The sequence below is a fragment of the Sinocyclocheilus grahami genome, unplaced genomic scaffold, assembly GCF_001515645.1.
Source record: "Sinocyclocheilus grahami isolate Dianchi unplaced genomic scaffold, SAMN03320097.WGS_v1.1 scaffold9.1, whole genome shotgun sequence".
Lineage (NCBI taxonomy): Eukaryota > Metazoa > Chordata > Actinopteri > Cypriniformes > Cyprinidae > Sinocyclocheilus > Sinocyclocheilus grahami.
The window spans coordinates 1,311,479-1,332,407 of NW_015505188.1; the positions used below are offsets into that span (position 1 = coordinate 1,311,479).

At 38.6% G+C, this 20,929-nt stretch overlaps 1 protein-coding gene across 3 annotated transcripts in view; it reads right to left on the reverse strand.

The window, feature by feature from the left end:
- The window catches only part of LOC107591833 (protein sidekick-1-like), a 368,532-nt gene that overhangs the window by 21,918 nt on the left and 325,685 nt on the right, over positions 1-20,929 (reverse strand). For all 3 annotated transcript variants that reach the window (XM_016281108.1, XM_016281124.1, XM_016281117.1), the window contains exons 28-35: positions 18,725-18,823; positions 11,981-12,175; positions 9,259-9,460; positions 7,511-7,614; positions 4,822-4,892; positions 4,037-4,169; positions 1,949-2,005; positions 1,374-1,475 (exon numbers count right to left, since the gene is read on the reverse strand). In XM_016281108.1, the coding sequence (XP_016136594.1) occupies positions 1,374-1,475; positions 1,949-2,005; positions 4,037-4,169; positions 4,822-4,892; positions 7,511-7,614; positions 9,259-9,460; positions 11,981-12,175; positions 18,725-18,823 (963 nt within the window). The remainder of the gene's footprint in view (positions 1-1,373; positions 1,476-1,948; positions 2,006-4,036; positions 4,170-4,821; positions 4,893-7,510; positions 7,615-9,258; positions 9,461-11,980; positions 12,176-18,724; positions 18,824-20,929) is intronic.

Here is a 20,929-nt window from a genome sequence, read left to right on the forward strand (position 1 = left end):
ATCACATTCAACCACAGCCATCACTGTTCTAGACTGTTTGTTCTGGATATATAGTCCAATCATCATCAAGTCACGTTCTGTGGAGTACCGCCCCTTTACGGGCGATTTCACTCTGGCCGAGAATCGCCCCGAGTGTTCTCATAGGCCCTGTCCCAAATGGCACACTTCATGTGCACTTTTGGACGTTAAGTCCATGAGACCGTAGAAAATATAGAAAATATATACATTTGACTCTTGAGTCAGGAGGGGCAAGAAAAAAAACAAAAACAAAAATATTTTCCGGATGTAAGCATTAAAACAATGTCCTACTGTATTGCAACACATCAAAACAGGCAATACAGCACAGTCAAGAATAAAGAGGTTGCCAAAGTTTACTAAACTGTGGACTAGCTTTGACTCTTGCTGCTGATTTGAATGCCGATGCTTTCTGTTTTAAGTGTCAGTTGACGGCCTTTCATTTTTAACCAGAAATGTGCACGCTGCTTTTCTGATGTTCATTGAAATGTTCCATGCCTTTTTCCAGTGTCACTTGAAATTTGTCCTTTTTGAATCGTTGTTACCGAAGGTGAGACACATGAAGAAAAAATAAACAATCAGTTGTGGGACTATATTCTGTCATAAATCGCATACCATTCATGGCTGATATATGATGCCGATTGTTTTTGGCCGATATGTTTGGCCGATTTTCTTTTTTCCCCCCCCATTCATCTCATAAAAGTGAGTTTGACCAAATGATTATTGCAGGGTACAAGATAGTAATGGTAGTAGTAGCCCAATTTAGAGTAATATTACATGGATCAAAATTTAAGCACCTTCTCAAAACAGTTCTGAAGGATGCTTTTTGTTTATGTTTGCTGACAGACACCAGTGTTTCCCACAGACTGCAAATTAATTCTCTGCCAGCAAGAGGCGCTTTGGGAGCTGGAGATATAGTGGTTTCCCCGGTAATGGCTGCTACTTTATCAGGCATTACAGGAAAGACGAAATGAAAATGACATCGAAGCTTTTCTGAAGACAGACGGTTCTTTTCAAAGATACATTCATATAAAAACACCCGCGCTGCATTTTAATTTTGAAACGTGAAGCGCTCATTTTATTCAACGAAGTATAATAAATCGGCCTAATTTGCAGCACAATCGGCCGATGCCGATTAATTAAAAAATGCCAAAAATCGGCTGATTAATCGGCCGGCCGATCAATCGGTCGACCTCTAATACATATATATATATATATATATATATAAGAATAAAATCAAATAAAAAACATAAAAGCAACAGCTCCTGAGGGACTATATAATTACAAACAAAGTATTTATTTTGACAACATTTTGATATCAATGTGTAAAGTGCCCTCATTTTGACACAATCACTTACCTGCTTCTCCAACAAACACCTCTACCGGAGCACTTGGAGGGCTTTCGCCAATGATGTTGTAGGCAGTCATCACAATTTCATAGCGCCTGTATTTCTGCAGCTCTGATGAGAATTCAAAATTACAAACAGAAGATCCATAAGCATGCTTGAAAGGCACATCTTGGCTTTGAGACAGCAGATAAGAAGAATGGGAATACATCTGGGTAGAAACAAAAGCATCTCTGAGATAACCACCTACTGTTCCTTATCAGTGTGGATACAGAACAGTTTGGGTGTGATCTTGGAAAGAAACGGCATTACTCTTTCCAAACTCTTTGAACAGTATTGATGAGACGGTACATGGGAGACTGAGAGCACATGCAAGTCTCAGGTCTGAGGCGATGTGCAACGGGATTCACTTTGAGAATATCTCGGGGCCAGAATGTTCCTGGTCAGAGTAGATGGATTAGAGGAAGAACCTTGTTCTTTGAACAGGAAGAGTATTAGGGATTACACACTTTGCCAAAGGGAGTTTGAATATTTTGGACTTCAAAGCAGACTGACGTAAATGAGAAAGATGGCTAAATGAAACTTACGCGTTAGCTCGAATTCGGTTAATGAAGGATTGCTGACAGTCTTCACAGTGCTTTTGGCTGTGGAGGGAGAAAGAGCAAACGATGAGGAATACATTACTGGAGAAGCAGCAGATATGGAAAAGCATAAATCAAAGGGATATTTCATCATGGCTGTAAATCTTTGCTTTTCAAAGTTGCTCATCACACACTTCTCCAAGAAATTGATGAAATTCCACAATGCTCATCTTCCGCTCCAATCAAACCCCGCAAGAAACCAAAGCGAGCCATTGATTAATGATTCAACAGTCAATATACAGTACTAAATCAAAAGCTGGGGTGCATTAGGGACCTAATAATATTTTTTAAAACATATACTGATCCAGCATCACTTGGGTAAAATTAAAGAAAAATCTGAACGTACGCATGACGTTCCTTTTGAGTGCTGTAACTTAAATGAATATATCTGGGTTTCTATATGAGGTTATTTCAGACTTTTTTAAGTATCTTCTGGTCAAGCTCAGACACTTAAACTTTATTTACAAAATGGCAAATAAAAATAAAATAATAAAAATAAGAGGGTACCTAAATGGATAGAAATAAAGAGCATAGTGAGGGACTGAGAATTAAAACGGATCATTTTTAACCATATTTTGAAACTTATCATACAGATTTTTGTCATTTTTATTTCATCATTTAATATTATTTAAACATTGAATATTGTAAAACTCAACAAGTAATATCACACATTACATAAATCATCAAAACCACTGCTAATACTTGCTCATGTTTGTGCTATTGTTTTTCCCACCAAATATGTTATTATGTTATTATAAACATAGCTTTTCGTAGATAAAAGGGATTCCATTATGATTACCAATCAAAATAATATTCAAACATGTTTTGCTTCAAATATTTTGATGAAGAAACAGTTGAGGTATTTCTGAATAAATTGCCACTTTTTCATGCCAGATGTCAACATCAAGTGTACATTGGCTTAAAATAATTTTAATTAATTTAAATATCCCTTTACAGTGATACTGTGGTAAAAAATGAATATGTTATCCATCTTTAAAATTGTCATTTTATTCAATATATTAATAACTAGATGGAAGAGGAAATGCTCAACTGGAATGACTTTGAAGCTTTGTTTCATGTGTCACATGATCCGGAAGATTTTGTACTAAATCTTTGAATTTGTCGACAACACACTATGAACAACAATCATAGGCACATACAAACATATCCGCACAATAAAGTAACATAAATTGACTCGACTTTAGTAGAATGCTGCAGAAAGTGACAGGGACCTTGTTAGCTTCTGGAGTACCTGCTAACTTTTCAATGTAAGCTGTTAAGCCTGAACAAATAGAGCATAGCTCCAGTAATTTCCTTTTGGCATTTAGGGTGATTTCAGCAGGGAGGCACATTCAGCACTTAACAGACCTCAGATTTTAACATGTAAGACGAGTGGAGAGCAGAGGAGACATATTGCACTCCCGCCCTGGCCGGTGCAAAACACAGGGAAAGGAATTAAATATGCCTCCTTGCTCGGCTGCTCTGGGCTTGCGCATTTAAATGCTGTCAACACTGCTGAGTCCAATTTGTCAAAGGAGACTTAGCAGCCGGATCCGGGCTGCGGAAGAAGAGCCCGTTGGCGCGGTCTGTGCCGAACGCTTGAGCCCAAACTCATGATTCCGCACCTCACACAGCCTGAGCGCGTAATGAGTTCACCTACGCTCAGTCATCCGTCAGAAAATTATTCTCTAACTGCAGGGAAGACGAGCGTCCTAACGCTTTGATAGCGTTCAAACTCGACTGACTTGTGAAATATTCTGCATATTAAAGTGAATTTCATAATTTGCCATCACTGATTGTGTCCCAGTTTCATTTCAAAACTTGACTTACTTTCTGAGAGTGTAGCTGGGAAATACAATATTCATCTTTGTACAAAAGCGCACGTCAAAAAGGTGAGTAAAAAACGTTAAGGAATTTCTTTTTTTTTATCAAAAACTGGATGGGTTAAAGTGTTCAAAGAAGCACTCAAGCTATAAATCACACCTGCGTGCAGACATTTCTGGTTCAAGAGGAGAGCCTCCTCCCGCTAGTTACCTGTCAGTTCGGTGCGCAGCAAGGAGCTGTTGACGGCCCTCTTTGATTCCTGCGGTGCACTGTCATATTGCAGCTCGCGGTAGTAGAGCCGATAGCCCACCAGAACCCCATTCACACCCTCCTCCTTGGGCGTCTGCAAAAGCACAGATTAAATTAAAGGTCACATTCTGCTAGCTGTTCTTGCGGTCCTTATTAAAGCACACCTTGATAAAAAGCCATCCTGGCTGTAACTGACAGACAGTGCTGACTGATCTACCATCGCGCGTCTGTGCGTGATGCTCACCGCCAAATGGAAAAGATAAATAAAAGATGAGGATTTCATTTCTGAGCCATTCAGTCAGTGGGTAATTAACAAAGCTCAGAGCAGAGTGTAATCAACTCGACCTACGGTTCTGCTGATAAAACAGACAGTAGTGAGAAAATTCAGGACTCATAGGTCAGTGAATAAAGGTTTCAGCTACTAATTAATATCCCTTCAGATTGCAGGATCGCTGTCGCGTGTGGGTATTAATTATCCTGGGTTTGGCGAAGCCCTTTGCGAGCTCTGTAAATGTGCGGGTATCAATACCGCATGTCATTAATTTATGCAAACCTGCACGAGGAATACTAAGTGGTGCACGACAGGCTGCTCAAAGCAAGGCAAGGCTACCTATTGACAAAACTCAACAGGGCTGTAATTTCACTGGTGATAGCCTGCAACATGCCGCTACTTTTCTCAGGCTGGAGCCGGTTTGTTATCTGGCCATCAGATAAACATAAATGGGGGTCAGGAGTTCACTCCGTACCTGCCACTGCACCAGCACAGATGTTGTCGTGGAGGGTTTCACGGCTTGAATCGTGGGCGCTTCATCAGGAACTGCAGACATACAGAAAATAACATTTGATAAGTTCATGTAAAATACAATATAAATTCCATTGCAGAAGAGTTCTTAGTTAAGGAAATATTGTCATCGTGTTGTTCCAAATCTGTATGACTGTATTTCTTCTGTGGAACACAAAAGAAGGATTTTTGAAGGCCGTTCTTTTAATATATATGAGGACTGGTGGTGCTAAGCTCAAAAATGACAAAAAGCACCATAGAAGTACCCTAAAAGTGGTTAATTTCACTTCTGAAGTTGTAAGATTTTATTATTTTCACACAGCACTAAACCCCAGGTTATTTTTGTTCTTAACCCTGCTTTTAACTCTGGCTAAAGAAACGTTCTACACTTGTGATTTAGTTGCAGGGTTTGGACCACTTTTGTGCTGTTAAACCTGCATTGCGGTGCCAAACAGTTTAAAATGATGCAGTGTTAGAATGTTCTGGCTAGATGCTTAGCAACAGACACCCAATCGCGTGCCTTACATTCATGTGCTTTGGACAGTCACGAAAACACTGTGTCGCTTTTATAGTCAGAAAAGTTCATTCAGGAAAAACTTGATAGCAGTCTGCAATATATATATATATATATATATATATATATATATACATTCACCGGCCACTTTATTAGGTACACCTGTTCAATTGCTTGGTAACACAATTAGCTAATCAGCCAATCACATGGCAGCAACTCAATGCATTTAGGCATCTAGATGTGGTGAAGACGACTTGCTGAAGTTCAAACCGAGCATCAGAATGGGGAAGAAAGGGGATTTAAGTGACTTTGAACGTGGAATGGTTGTTGGTGCCAGACGGGCTGGTCTGAGTATTTCAAAAACTGCTGATCTACTGGAACTTTCACGCACAACCATCTCTAGGGTTTACAGAGAATGGTCCGAAAAAGAGAAAATATCCAGTGAGCGGCAGTTGTGTGAACGAAAATGCCTTGTTGATGTCAGAGGTCAGAGGAGAATGGGCAGACTGGTTCGAGATGATAGAAAGACAACAGTAACTCAAATAACCACTCGTTACAACCAAGGTATGCAGAATACTATCTCTGAACGCACAACACGTCGAACCCTGAAGCAGCAGAAGACCACACCGGGTGCCGCTCCTGTCAGCTAAGAACAGGAAACAGAGGCTACAATTCGCACAGGTTCACCAAAATTGGACAATAGAAGATTGGAAAAACGTAGCCTAGTCTGATGAGTCTCGATTTCTGCTGCGACATTCAGATGGTAGGGTCAGAATTTGGCATAAAGAACATGAAAGCAAGGATCCATCCTGCCTTGTCTCAACGGTTCAGGCTGGTGGTGGTGGTGTAATGGTGTGGGGGATATTTTCTTGGTACACTTTGGGCCCTTTAGTACCAATTGAGCATCGTTTAAACGCCACAGCCTACCTGAGTATTGTTGCTGACCATGTCCATCCCTTTATGACTACAGTGTACCCATCTTCTGATGGCTACTTCCAGCAGAATAATGCACCATGTTACAAAGCTCAAATCATCTCAGACTGGTTTCTTGAACATGACAATGAGTTCACTTTACTCAAATGGCCTCCACAGTCACCAGATCTCAATCCAATAGAGCACCTTTGGGATGTGGTGGAACGGGAGATTCCCATCATGGATGTGCAGCCAACAAATCTGCAGCAACTGTGTGATGCTATCACGTCAATATGGACCAAAATCTCTGAGGAATGTTTCCAACACCTTGTTGAATCTATGCCACGAAGAATTAAGGCAGTTCTGAAGGCAAAAGGGGGTCCAACCCGGTACTAGCAAGGTGTACCTAATAAAGTGGCCAGTGAGTATATATATATATATATATATATATGTGTGTGTAAAATGATGCACGATGCTTGAACCTTTGTAAACAGGTTGTGTGCTACGTTTGGTCAATCAATGACACTGATACAGCAAATATGCAAATTAGAATATTAATCCAGGGTTGAGGAACATGTCAGCATATGAATACCCAGAATTTACCATTAACCCCAGGTAAATAATGAGCTGTGTGAAATGTGATGCAAGATAAACCAGGATTCTGTTTACCTGGGGTTTAGAATGACCCAGAGTTAACTATTGCAAGTTTGAAAAGCCCGAATGTCGTTATTTACCAGTAGCAAGTTTTGAGTCATTTGACCAGGGGTTTACAAACTTTTAATGCCCTTGACCCCATATGCATGATGATCCCCCTTAAAGACATTTATATATTTTAACTATTTGTAGACTATCTTGTTTTCTAAGGTACTTTCAGATGTATAAGAACGGAAGAGAAACATAAAATGTTGACTGTAAGAATAAAATAATTCTTAGCAGTTCTGACCATTAGAAAGAATAAACTGCACTAATGCCAAATTCTGTGCTTTTTAAACTTTGTACATATAAAACTTTCCCACAGACGTAGCACTCCCTTGTGGCCCAAGAAAGTAAGTCACACAGGTTTAGAATAGCATAAGGGTGAGTAAATAATGACAGAATTAAATCAGCTCCAAGACTTCAGCTTGCAAATAAACGGCGTAGATAAGACTGTAGCTCCTCTATGACTTTTATTTGAATCAATAGCGCATCAACCAAAGCCAGCAGATACAACACGCTCATTATTACTCACCATCTTGTAAAGTGGTAATTGCATCCGTCTCTTGGCTGTACTTGCTGTCTCCGACGTCATTAGTCGCCATCATTCTGAGCTTGTATGAAGTGAAGGGTTTCAGCCTGAGGGATTGCACAGCTCGTGAGCTCTCTCATATTGGACAAAGACCATTCCCATCACAAATGATGTGGCTCAGCAGTGCATGTATGAACTAGTATCTATAAATGTCAGGGACACAATCCATTGAAGCCCAAGGGCACGCACTGGCAATTACAGAGTTTTATCTTAAAGCACTTGAGGCAGAGAGGTGAGGACAGAAATAAGACACGAAACACTTCATATCGGAGAGCTCATATAAAGACATGAGTGCAGCATATGGCACTTCATGAAACCAGAAATATGATATGAACAACTGAGGTGATGGTAAATTATGTCAGGGAATGTTGCCTAATAGGGCTGCACAATTAATTGGAAAAATAATTGAGATTACAGCACAAAATAAGTATTTTTAATAATATTTAATTATATTATTTAAATGATAAAATATATTAATATTATTATTTGAATAATATATTTATATTTAAATTTATATTATTATAATAATATATTCTACATAAATAATCACAATTAAATTTCAATCAACAGTTACTATTTTTGTCATAACTGCACAGTCATACTGCCTAGCCTTCTTCAGTTAATCTGAATTCAAATATAATTAAATATACATAATCAAAACATTTTAAAGGGTCAACAATAATCAACAATTACTATTATCATAATTGCACAGCCAAACTGTCTAACATTCTTCAAATACCTCATAAAAGTATAATTAAATATAATTAAAATCTATTAATATTATTTCAATTATATAACATATTAATAATTTAAATTATTATAATAATATACATTATTAATATATTAATATACTTCATAAATAATTACATCAGCCCTACTGCTTAGCCTTCTTCAATCACTTTGTGTTGAAAAACACAGGCAAAAAACTATCTAGGATTGACAGTAAAGGGAATATGTGGAAAAATGTTCAGTTTAATTTCTAATTTGTTTATTTCCCATTTACCCAAAACGCACTGCACAAGCCAGTTGGGCTCATTAACGAACTAAACATGTCGTTTAGGTCTCATAACCGATCTCTGTCGATTGAGATGAGTTGCACAGCGCTTTCCAAAACATGGGGCTTTTTGCTATTCGTATTGCTTGGTTAAAGGGAATATTTTTCCCATGATGCCCAACTCCTAAAAGCCTCCAGCTGGTAAAGACACAAATCAGTCCTGAATAATCAATTTAGCAACAATCTGGCTGTTTAAAAAAGCACTCAAAAGCTGATGGCTGAGAGAGTTTTCAACTGAGAAAGGGGGCTCAACATAATCAAGATGAGATGGCCCTCTGAACGCATATAAAATACTATTCGACTGCCCATATAATCATAGCTGCGGATCCGACATAACTCACATGCAAAAAGCTGGAACGCCTGTAGCCCAAGGTACTGATTGTTTCTCACTCTCTCAAATTGGATCGAGTATCATAAATTGCTGAGGAAAAAAGGCTCCTACGCATTTAATAACACTCCCTCCATACTGCCCTTATTGTACGGCCCTCATGAGCCCTGCAGGGGAATGCATGTGACTTTGAAGCAGCGGAGAGTGAAATCAGCTCTGCGAGGATCACTGGAGGCCAGACTCTGGGTAAAGCCCCTGGTACTGCTGTTTGTGGGATTTTGGGGGTTGAGAAATGGCAAAGGAGCTCACCTGTCCACTTCCCAGGAGGTATAATTGTGGCTTATAGCGGAGGAATGGGTGAGCCAGTCTCCGTTGGGTAGCTCCCGCGTCTGCAGGGTGAAGTATCGGACGGGAGAGGAGCCGTCCCCTCCGGGCACCCAGTTGAGCTGTAGTTTACGCGACTGCACGTGTTCCTGGGGCACCCGCAGCTGCCGTGGAGGCTGCGGTCGCTCTGATGGAGGAGAGATAGATGTGAAGTGTGAGTTCAAGGGTCAGGCTGGTATTGATGACTGTTCTTAATCATGGGACAGGACTATCCTACTCATGTGTGCATCAGTCAGCGGGTCTTGCCCTGGCCTCCCCACCCCCCACCACCTGTGTGACACACAACTGCATAACATCATCAACTTTAATCTGAGAAATCAATACGGAGAGGCATAATTGTTTATTTAAAGGTGCACGGTATCGACCGCCATTAAAGATGCAGATCATGCGCAACGAAAGCTATCGTAAGCCATGATTGCAATGGCCTTGTCCATGCAGCGTTTAAAAGCACCGATCGAGCAGCTTCAGGAGGTCAAAAGATGATATGTAATCGCTCCCATCTTTAAACTAAACTATCTGTCTGTCTTGAAATTGATTCGTTTATTACCAGTGTAGCAGTTGGGCTGCATATCATGACTCTTTACCAGTCTAAAAATCAGTGTCTATGGCAAAGAATGATTTAGATCATGCATGCATTTGTGAGCATTTAAACTTAAATATAAGCTTAAAATCAACAGAAAACAATTGCAATCTATTTTACTACCATAATGTGATGCGGATTCTGAATGAAATAGGATCCATTTTTATTCATTGTGAATTGTTTAGACCATGAAAAGTAGCTGTTTAAGAATGCAGCCAGACTTGAATGTGAGTTCAGTCTACTGTGGATAACTACTTTCCTCCTGAAACACCACTGGCATCCATTTCTGAAGTCGATTTTACCCTTCAAAGCAATTCAGTGTAATCCCAATAGTAATGCTTCTGTTACAAATCTATTGTTTGCTATTACTGACAAACTTTTATTATGTTAACATTTACCAGCACTAACTTACTTTTACATTTTTAAAACAATATCTAACATTATTTTATTATTATAAAAAAAAAAATGTTGGACTTGGTCCAATATATCAGTTGTTGATTGGATGAAGGCAGATCTGAATGTGAACTTGCAGTCAATTGTTAGAAAGGGGCCGGGTTTAGGCAGACAAAATGATTGGAGAAGTCCAGCATGTGTCACCAAAGAGAAGTCTGATGTTTTACCAGAAGATCCAGTTATGAAATTTTAATTAAACCATGCATGGATGAATCTTTCACAATAAAGTCAATAACACGCATTCAGAAAATAAACAGGGTGAATTTTCATTTCATTCTGACTTTAAAGCTAGGGTAGGCAATTTTGGAGAGGCTAGCAATAGCAAGCTAGCTTTGAAAGCATAAGATCCCGCCCTCCCTGCAAATCACTCTCCAAAGCCACGCCTCCTTCAAAACGCACAGGCAGACCAGAGGCTAACGATGAGAGACAGTGGCTACGTTTACATGCACAATTTTTGGTTTAATCGTACTAAATTCATTCCGATTGATGAATCTGAATGTAGTGTTTACATGAACGCTAAAGAAAGTGATCGGGTTGATGTGCGCGTTTATATGTCACAAACTTCAAATCAGAATGGATTTTTTTTTACATGCACACACTGCACAAATATATTTCTCACTGTTTGCACATAACCACTCTCCTACACGGTTTCTTTACTTGTTTTTAACAGCAGAATTAATATGTATCCATTTATGAATAAATATACATATAAACCGCTGTGCTGTGCAGTCCTGCTCAAATTTATCACGCAGTAAAAATGGATGAGAATCCAAAACAAGGACTGGTGAGAGGTTGTCCTGCTCCACTTCACAGTTGCTGAGTGAAAGGAGAGTTTTATAATGACAGGACATGCATTTATACAACACTTTATTCAAAAGGAAGAACCGTTCGTTCTGCGTGTCATACATCATTACGCTATTTCTGCGTCATTGCACATGTGCAGTGCTTTCAGTTTTGGGGTTCAATCCGATCGAGTGTTTACATGCACTCTCAATCGTATTAGAAAAGGAATAAAGCACCCCCTCCAATCCAATCGAAATTTCATTCCGATCGAGCTCAATCGGATCGATTAAGGTGTTTACATGAAGGCATTTCAGTCCGATTGAGCTGTCAATCCGATTACAAACGGATGATTTGGTTGCATGTAAACGTAGCCAGTGTTTGATGGAGGGTTGAATGCATCGCTGTCCGATTAACTCATGTCTCATTCACCTGTGAGGAAACATTACAGTACAAAGCGCATAATATTACAATAATAACGCCTTCCATTCCCACTTGGTCTGCAATAGCTTAATGGGGCGCGCTGATGACGTATCATGTCTGCGCAGACAGGGTGCACGGAGGTATGCAAATACATACGTTGACAGGCAGGTAGGACAGCCTATCGTAGCCCTCGGACCGAGGGATATGATTGGATGAACATTTTATGGTCCTACGCATTCCACAGATGATATAAATACATATAAATACATTCAGAGCACTTAACTTACTGATTGCTATCGGGATGTGAAGAGACTTTTAACCAGCCTAACAAAAAATGTTTTTGAACCAAATCACCTACTCTGCCTTTAATGCTATATGGGTGTTGTGTATTTGTGAATGTGTTTGCATCACCTCTGATCTCAGTAGTTATAACCACAGCCTGTGCAGGTGGTCCCCAGCCCTGCTCCGTCTTGGCGGAGATGCGAAAGATGTAGGCCGACTCCGGGGTCAGGTTGGAGGCGGTGAACTGACGGGTATCAGGGCCCACCTCTACTGTGATGAACTGGTTGGGATCCCCAGAATCCAGACGGTAAGCTACCTGGTATCCTACAAAACAGTCATTAGATCATCTGAGGTGAGTCTTGATACTCCATCCTTCTCATGTCTATGGTGAGACAGCTTAAGCTGACATCAAAAGTCTGAATAACATTTCCACAAACTCTGAGAGTCGTTTTCAGTCAGGCATGCTTTTGAGAACTCAAAGTACAAAAGGACAGGAGGAAAATGTCTCCTTAAAAAGCCATTTGTAGTTGGGAAACCATCTTTAGAAAAACAACAGCAGGTTTATAAGACGAACAGTTTTCAAAAAGGCTTCAGTGCACTGGAAAATCAGGTCTATCAGCATCTACTTTAAATTCAGCTCTGGTTAACGTCTGCAGGCATTGCTTCCCTTTACTGCAAAAATACTTTATTCAAATACGTCTTTCATCGAGGAAGTCCTCTGCCTTGCCTTCACTCCTTATATCAAATCTAATCCAAACGTCAAATTCAATACAAAGAGAAAAGGACCACAAACTAAATGGTGATGCACAACAAACCTGCATAAAATGAAATCTGTTTGTGTTTTACACAGCACCATAGGTACGGCTCAGGTACCCCTTTATCAACACCAAACATTAATTATGTTCTTTTAACTAATTTTATACTGGATATTATTTAGCATTATCATTAATTGCCATTATTAAAATTATTCACTTTTAAAGGGGTCATATGATGCGATTTCAAGTTTTCCTTTCTCTTTGGAGCGTTACAAGCTGATTGTGCATAGATAAGATCCCTGAAGTTGCAAAGACTAAAGAAAGCTATTGACTTTTCAAATGCAGAGTTTTGCGCATTGTGTGTGTGTGTGTGTGTGCGAGCGAGCGAGAGAGAGAGAGCGAGACACATCACAGTGGAGTTAGCTGTCTTAACCGTGGCTTGTGTACTGCAAACACATATTCATCACTGTGTCTGTCACGAGACTCTGTTCCCCTTTCGAGCTTGAACTGATGGTAAAACTAATGACATTATTAGCTGTCTTTACATTTATTTTGAAAGATGAAGCTCGTTATGGTAAGGGGCGTTACATTTCCGACGAGTGCTTGTGGTGTTCGGCCAATCACAATGCACTGGGTCAGCTGGCCAATCAGAGCAGACTGCGCTTGTCGGAAGGAGGGACTTTGTAGAAAACGAAGCATTTGAGAGAGGCGGGGCATAGAGGACCTACAATAATGTACAGTATTTGAAAAATAATGTGTTTTTTGAACATTAAAGCATGTCAACATATTCTGTTACACCAAATACCCAAAACAATGATCTTTAAAAAAGCATCATATGACCCCTTTAAACTAACCAATTCTGTGGGTGAAAAACAGTTTCACCAACAGCCATTCAAAATGAAGCAGAAAAGTACAAAATCAGTTATTTTATAATTGTATTTAGGTTAATATTGGTTGGAACATTTGATGGGACAAAAACAGAAGGTCCATATCTTTCATTACGAGATTGAAACCTGACAGACATCATTTTGCTTTCTTTCCTTAAATATGGATTGAATGTGGTAAGCTGTTAATTACAAAAATATGTTTTTAATTATTTTAATCATTAATATAAACACCCCAATATTTACACAATTTTTTCTTTAAAGGTTTAGTAAAACAAACAACAAAGTATTTTCAAGCCTGTTTGAGAATCATTGTTTAACATTATTAAAATACTAAAAGTTAAAACAAACTAAATTAATTAATTAATTAATAGTGTATTATATAAATTATAATAAAGTATAGAAAGTACATCTATATTAATATATGAGTATATTGGGAATCACTGTTTAACATTATTCACATATTAAAAATTGTAACTAAAACAACAAATGGTGTAATGTATATATCATACTAAAATATATAAATTATATCTAAATTAATAGATAAGTATGTTGCCAATCATTTATGACTATATAAAGTGCTATATAAATGCCTCATTCATTCAAATACTACAAATGAAAACTGAAATTAAATAAAAAAAACAAAAATAAAATAAAACAAATAAATCAATAAATGTGTATTGTGCTAAAATACAGAATGTTAGGGACTTAGAGACTGAACAGGACATTCAACAACTGCTGAATGTCCATCTGCATCATGTCCGAGGGAATGACACGTGCTGCAAACCTCAAGCAAAACAAATGACAACATTATCAGGAAACATGTTGAAAATGGAATGTGTGGTCAGAGCTTGGCCGTGGGAGAGACGGAACATTATTCAACCGTCTATTTATCTTTCAGGATGCTTGCACTGCATGCTGGCCCCCTTGGGCTGTGCAAAACGAAATTAGGCCATCCCACACTGTGAAACTGCAGCACTTGGGGGCTGCCATTTCTTCCTAATGTCCACTTCAGCCATGAGGGGCAGTGGAAAATCACATTCATTCATCCCCAAACACACACACACTTACACCCACACAGCTACTTCCATGTCAGTGTCTATATTTCTAGATTGTTTAGTGCATTGTTTATTAGGGCTTTGTTTTTGGGAAGGGGTTTCCACTGTGAGCGCATCAGCCCATGCAGCTCTATTTTCCTCATTTCATTGCCCAGTGATTACCAGTCCTGCAGTGGCCAGCAAAAACACTCACAAAGGCAGTGCCTCGGCAGAACGGGCAGGAAAGCCCAGCGCTCTGCCACTGAATCTCAGCAAGCTGCGTTCTCATCAACACCAGCTTTCAATGCATTTCCTTTCTTTGAGATGCCTCTTTTTATATTTTTTGTATAATTAAAATGTTCTGTATTTTTTGCAACAAAGCATACAGAAAATTATGTAAAACTACGTACAAAAGGTTCATTCAGTTATTTTATATATATAAAAAAATAATATATAAAGAAAATATAAATATATATTTTACTTTTTTTTTTTTTGTGGTAATGACAAAAATTGCACACACAAAAAAAAAACAGTCACTGAATCTCAGTAAGCGCATTCTCATCAACATCTGCTTTCAATGCATTGCCTTTCTACGAGATGCAGCAAATTAGAGGCATGCCAGGAAATCTCGTTCCTATCTTTCAAAGAGCTCTCTCGGTGACTTCAATCTACATAACCAGCATCTCTTGATCTGCTAAAGTATGACATGGAAACAGAGTGCGAAATAACAACATGCGTGTGGCATGTTCGTCTGGGAACGCTGCAGTGTTGATGTAATTAACTAGGTTCCGCTGGCGAGGGCTACGTCTGCCTTTACATCTATTTAGCTTATGTTCACAACACACGTCTGAGCTCCGGTTTGATTTAGCATGGTATTTTCTGTGCAGCTCCTCTGTTATACCCTTCTGTTTTTTTTGTGTTTGAGTGGGGCAGCTGGAGTCAGATTAAGTGAAACTATTTGATCTGCTGCAAAATCCAAAGCAAACTCCCATTCCCAGCCACGGACTTTAACAGTCAGGTTTGCTGGCGCTTCTGGGAACACACAACACATTTTTCAGCAGCTTTGAAAATGGGATTACATTTAGGCTTTGCTGTAAACAAAAGTCTCTGCTGGAAAATCCAGCCTAAACTGGTAGCTGTTTTGTTTTTTTGGAACATGGTAACTGGTTTCTCAATGATCTAAACTTGCATTAGCTGGTGCAAGATGGTGGACAAAGTGAGAGAAGCATTGTAGAGAGACATCCATACTTCACTTACAAACATTTAAATATACTGCGCTGAAAAGAGATGTGAGAACCAAAAAGGTTTGCATTATTTTGAGTGAATATGTCTCAAATTTTGGGCTGTTTTGCACACAAAGCAAGCAAATGAACTGCAAACAAATCATCACTTTTATTGTCTTTTCGGAGCTTGACAGTTGCAATCACATCCTCATTGTGAGTAAATTAAAGGATTTTTAATTTAGGAGATCTAATTCTTTCATACTGCTACTGCTACAAAGCAGCCTCACTTTTAATATAATCATTTATTTGGAATATTTAAAAAAGCCATTTTTGTACAACTACTATGTTTTTTTCTGTATCTCTTTACAGCAAAATACACAGAAAACTATTTAAGACTACTTACAGAAGGTTCATTCAGTTTTTTTTTCAAAAACTTTTAAGATAACTGATATGTTTACGTAACTATGACTAGATAAAGTTTGCAATTTTTTTCCTTTGGCCTTAACATCATCAAACAAAATTGCACAAATAATGATCTTTTGTTGGCCAGATATGATGGTCGATATTTTCCAACAAACAGAGCAATGTTTTGATAGCACCACAGACACACTGTTTACACTTTTTGGGGGACAACAGCTAATGACCAGCTAATGACTGGTTTAGCAGCTAGAAACCAGCTCTCATGTTCCAGAAAACAGAGCTATAGTTATCTTAAAGGGGTGCTATTATGCTTTCTCACATTTTTCAACTTTAGTTAGTCTGTAATGTTGCTGTTTGAGCATAAAAAATATCTGCAAAGTTATAAAGCTCAAAGTCTACTTCAAAAGGAGATATTTTATTCAACAGAAATCCCTTTTAAAAAACTACAACGAACGACTCGTTTGGACTACAACACATATTTTCCGCGATTTGTGATATAACAAATATCAACGAATGGGACGAGACCTGGTTGAGCTGCACTAGAGAAGGCAACGAGTGTTATCACTATGTCGGAGACACGCTAGCTTTCCCAAGACAGATGAACTTAGAGTGGTTACAATCATCCGGGTTTAAATTGAGCTCAAATTGATTTGATTTTGAGGCAATATTTACACTGAAGCTCGCAGGCGGTTATGGTAAGGGGGCATGACATTTCCCGACCAGGCGCCGAGTGCTGCCAATCACAACACACACTGGCCCAGCTAACCAATCACAGCACATTTCGAATTTCAGAAGGCGGACCTACATTTGATACAAGAACTATTCGAGCCGTTCATGCCGAGAGGGGTGTTGTAATAATGTAAAATATGTGAAAAATAATGTGTTTTTCGAATAACCTAGTATGAGAGCCTGCTCTAGTACACCCCCAAAACAAAATCAAGACTTTGTAAAAGAGCATAATAGGACCCCTTTAAGCTGCATTTTCCAACAGGGATTTACAAGACTTCTGGGTAAACACTAAACAGTCATACTGTGCCACATTCCAGACTAAAATGAACCATGCATACGCTTTCAATCTCATTTTCTACAGTATACACACCATAACAAAGTCCAAATTTTTCCCAAACATCATCAAAATGCTTAAGCTGGCCTCATTTTATTCAAAATGAATGCTTTGGGTGAATAGGATTCTATCAACAAAAGTCTATCAATGTGTTTGGATCTCATCTTTGCATCGCTGAGATTGCGTGTATTCTTCTCCGGTGTGATTTGCACAGGCAGCATGATTTGGCAGGCGGCTATTCTGAGCTTCATTCACTTGAGGTGTTAGTCAGACTAATCTCATTAAAACGCAGGGATTTTCTCCTCTCCGGCTCCTTCTTCCCGTATGAGGAATTAGTCTCAGGTGCACGGTGACATGGCTTCATTCACAAAGCGGAGGAAAGAAACAGGCTCTGCTCTGAGCCAGATACTGCCAGTCCAATGCATTTCATGCTCTCATGTAGGCCAGATCAAGTACTGAGGAGACAGTTTTTAATGTGAGGTGAAGTACATGAAAGCAGCTTTCCACTTGAATCCAGGCTACATGGGTCAACCGAGACCATTCTCATAAGAAGAATGCCAATATATGAAAAAAAAACAATTTCACAATAAATCATCAAAGTATTCTGTTCCTAACTTAAAAGAAAAAATAAGCAGCACAACACATTTATTGGATTGAATCAGTCAAACTGACTGGCGAATCAGACTGAATACAGACCTAGGATTAGTCTGAATCATGGACTTAAATTAAACGGACAAATCACTTTCTAAGTGAGTGGTCTTGGATTATTTGTGAAATTGTCGGTTATTATGCCTGTCCAGAAATAAGTATTAAAAATGGCTGAAACTAATTTGGTGAAAAACAAATTCAAACTTTAAATTTGAGTCTAAGAACAGTTTATTAAAGAAGTTAATTCATGCTCATCCAAGGCTGCATTTATTTGATCAAAATACAGTGAAAACAGTAATATTGTGAAATATTATTACAAAGTGTAAACTGTTTTCTATTGTAATATATTTTAAAATGTAATTTATTCTTGTGATGCAAAGCTGGATTTTCAGCATCATTACTCCAGTCTTCAGTGTCACATGATCCTTCAGAAATCAATCTAATCTGCTGATTTGTTGCTCAAGGAACATTTCTTATTGTTATTTCAACATTATTATCAATGTTGAAAACAGTTGTGCTGCTTAATATTTTTGGGAAACTATGAAACATGTTTTTGGAATTATTTAATTAATAGAAAGTTTAAGAGAACAACATTCATTTGAAGTATCTGTAATTAATTTGTAAATTTTTTTTTAAAGAATGTAAAATTCTTACTGCGACTACTGATCAACTGAATCAGTGCTTGCTAAATAAAAATATTATTAAAAAAATTCTTACTGACTTTTGAACAGTAGTGGAATAATACGATAAGAATATGTTGGGGAAAAAGGCAAAATCTCAATTTGTTCTACATTTAATTTCTTCAGTTTATAAGAGAAGGAATTTACCTATTATTTCTCTTACCCATAATAATGCCATTGGGGTCCACAGGGGGCTGCCAGACCACCCTCACTTCTGTCAGACGCACCTCCGGGAACACAAGTCTCATAGGTGGTCCGGGAACTATTGAAGGGGAAAAGGAGATGCCAAAGATTTTATCATTACACGACTCTTGCAGTAATTACAACACCTATACACCTTATATAACTCTAAAGCTTTCTCTTGAATTATAGCCAAACAGCAAGCCCAAATCAGAGCTTTAATAGAGGTTATTTAGCTTTCAAAGCAGCAGCAGCCCTCCGAGACAGCCTCTGAAATGGTATTTACGTCAGGATAAGGTCATTATAAAAAAAACTGGTTTGAAAAGGACAACAAAAAAATGTAACATTCATAAGAAGACAAAAACATGAGAGATGAGGAGAAAAAGAGATAGTTATGACAGCACTCAAACTATGGCAGTTTAATGAACATATTCCAGACTAAATCTCGGCAGTGGATAAAGTCAGCTGTAAGAGTGAGCGCTCGTGTTCCATCCACCTGTGAACACTTTACCATAAAAATAATGTGAAGTATGAACAAATTATTAGTGTTGCATTAGTGTTTGGTTGCATGTTGCCACTGAGTGTTGCTATGTGGATGTTAAGAAGTTCTGAGTGGTTCTCAGCATGTTTCTACAGTACAGTAGTTGCTAGGACATTATGGGTGTTTGCCAGGGATTTGCTATAGCCTCGTTCAGACTGTCAGCCCAAATCCGATTTCTGTACAAATCCGATTGAAATCCAATCATATTTAGATAGTCTGAACGGCAACGACCTACATGAAATGCGATTTTTGCAAATCCGTTTCGAGCTACATTCATATGTGGTTTGAAATCCTATTCATATCTAATTTCTGGAAATATGTTTCAGTCTGACCGCTCAGATCGGATTTTGCGTAGCTTTTTCACATTCTCACGCCACGTAAAAAGTAAACACGTCAGGCATTGTTTGTAGAAAACATGCTGGACGTCCTTGCAGAAACAAGGTTGTGTTGATGCGAATAGCAAGTCAAGCGGAAAATGTCAATAATCTGCTAGTCAACCTCTTTGAGTTTTGAGACCGGTGGAGACAGCAGCACAAAATAAAGCCGCGCATGCAGCTTCCTACCTTTCTGCTGCTGCCTCATAAGACGTAATATTGTTATCCCTTATTATAATCCATCGCGACGGCAACATGTCGTCATGTTGTAAGACAACATCTGTATTGAAAAATGTATTGCGCTTATTGTTGTTTTTAGCGTAGACATACCAACACAACGTCATTGCCATAGAAACCAATGCAGATATTGAGTAAAAGTTGTGATACACAGTGTGGACAGTCAATTTAGATCGGATTCCAATCGGATATGAACAAAAATCAAATTTGGACTGACAGTCTGAACAAGGCTTATGTGGTTGCTAGAATGTTGTAGGTGGTTGTCAAGGTGTTGCTATGCGGTTGCAAAAGTGTTCTGAGTGGTTGTTTGCACAATGTTTCAGTGTTATGGGTGGTTGCCAAATTGTTGCTTTGTAATTTCTTGAGATGCTCTAAGTGGTTGTGTAATTTTTCATATGATTTAACAAATCAGTTCTTCATTAGATTAACAAATGGCAACAGTCCCCTCACAATAATAAACTGGATGCCAGGATGTCTGCAAATGACACCAAACCATGACAACCCTGACACCAAATACTTTTACGACCTCATGGAATGTGAGCAGGGAAAAGCACTGTCTTTGCCCATAAGGAAAATCCACAAGGGAAGGACTTTTCTTTGCTAATTAATTAATAGGAAAACCTTTCTTTGAATGAACACACATGATCTTTCAGGTCATGGTGTATTTTGTCTTTGAGATTGTATACTGTTTTATGCAGGCTGATGATCGAAACAATCACTCCTGTCAGCTTACATATATATAACCCTACCATGTTTAGTATCTATGAATTAGTATTCGGATGATCTAATTGAGAGTGTATATTGTATGTTTATACCTACGCAACATATTAGTGTTCTAAGAGTCTTTAGTCATTTTGATCCAAGTTCCATATGCAAATTACCATGCTTTCAAACAAAGGGCCATAAAAACGCCCCAGTATCTCAGAACTCCCACTTGAGATTCCGGACTTCCTCATTGGACAAGCCCATCTTGAGAGACGTGAATCTTTGCAGACTTTAAAGGCCGTACTTCATGTGACCCGCCCAGTCGGTGGTT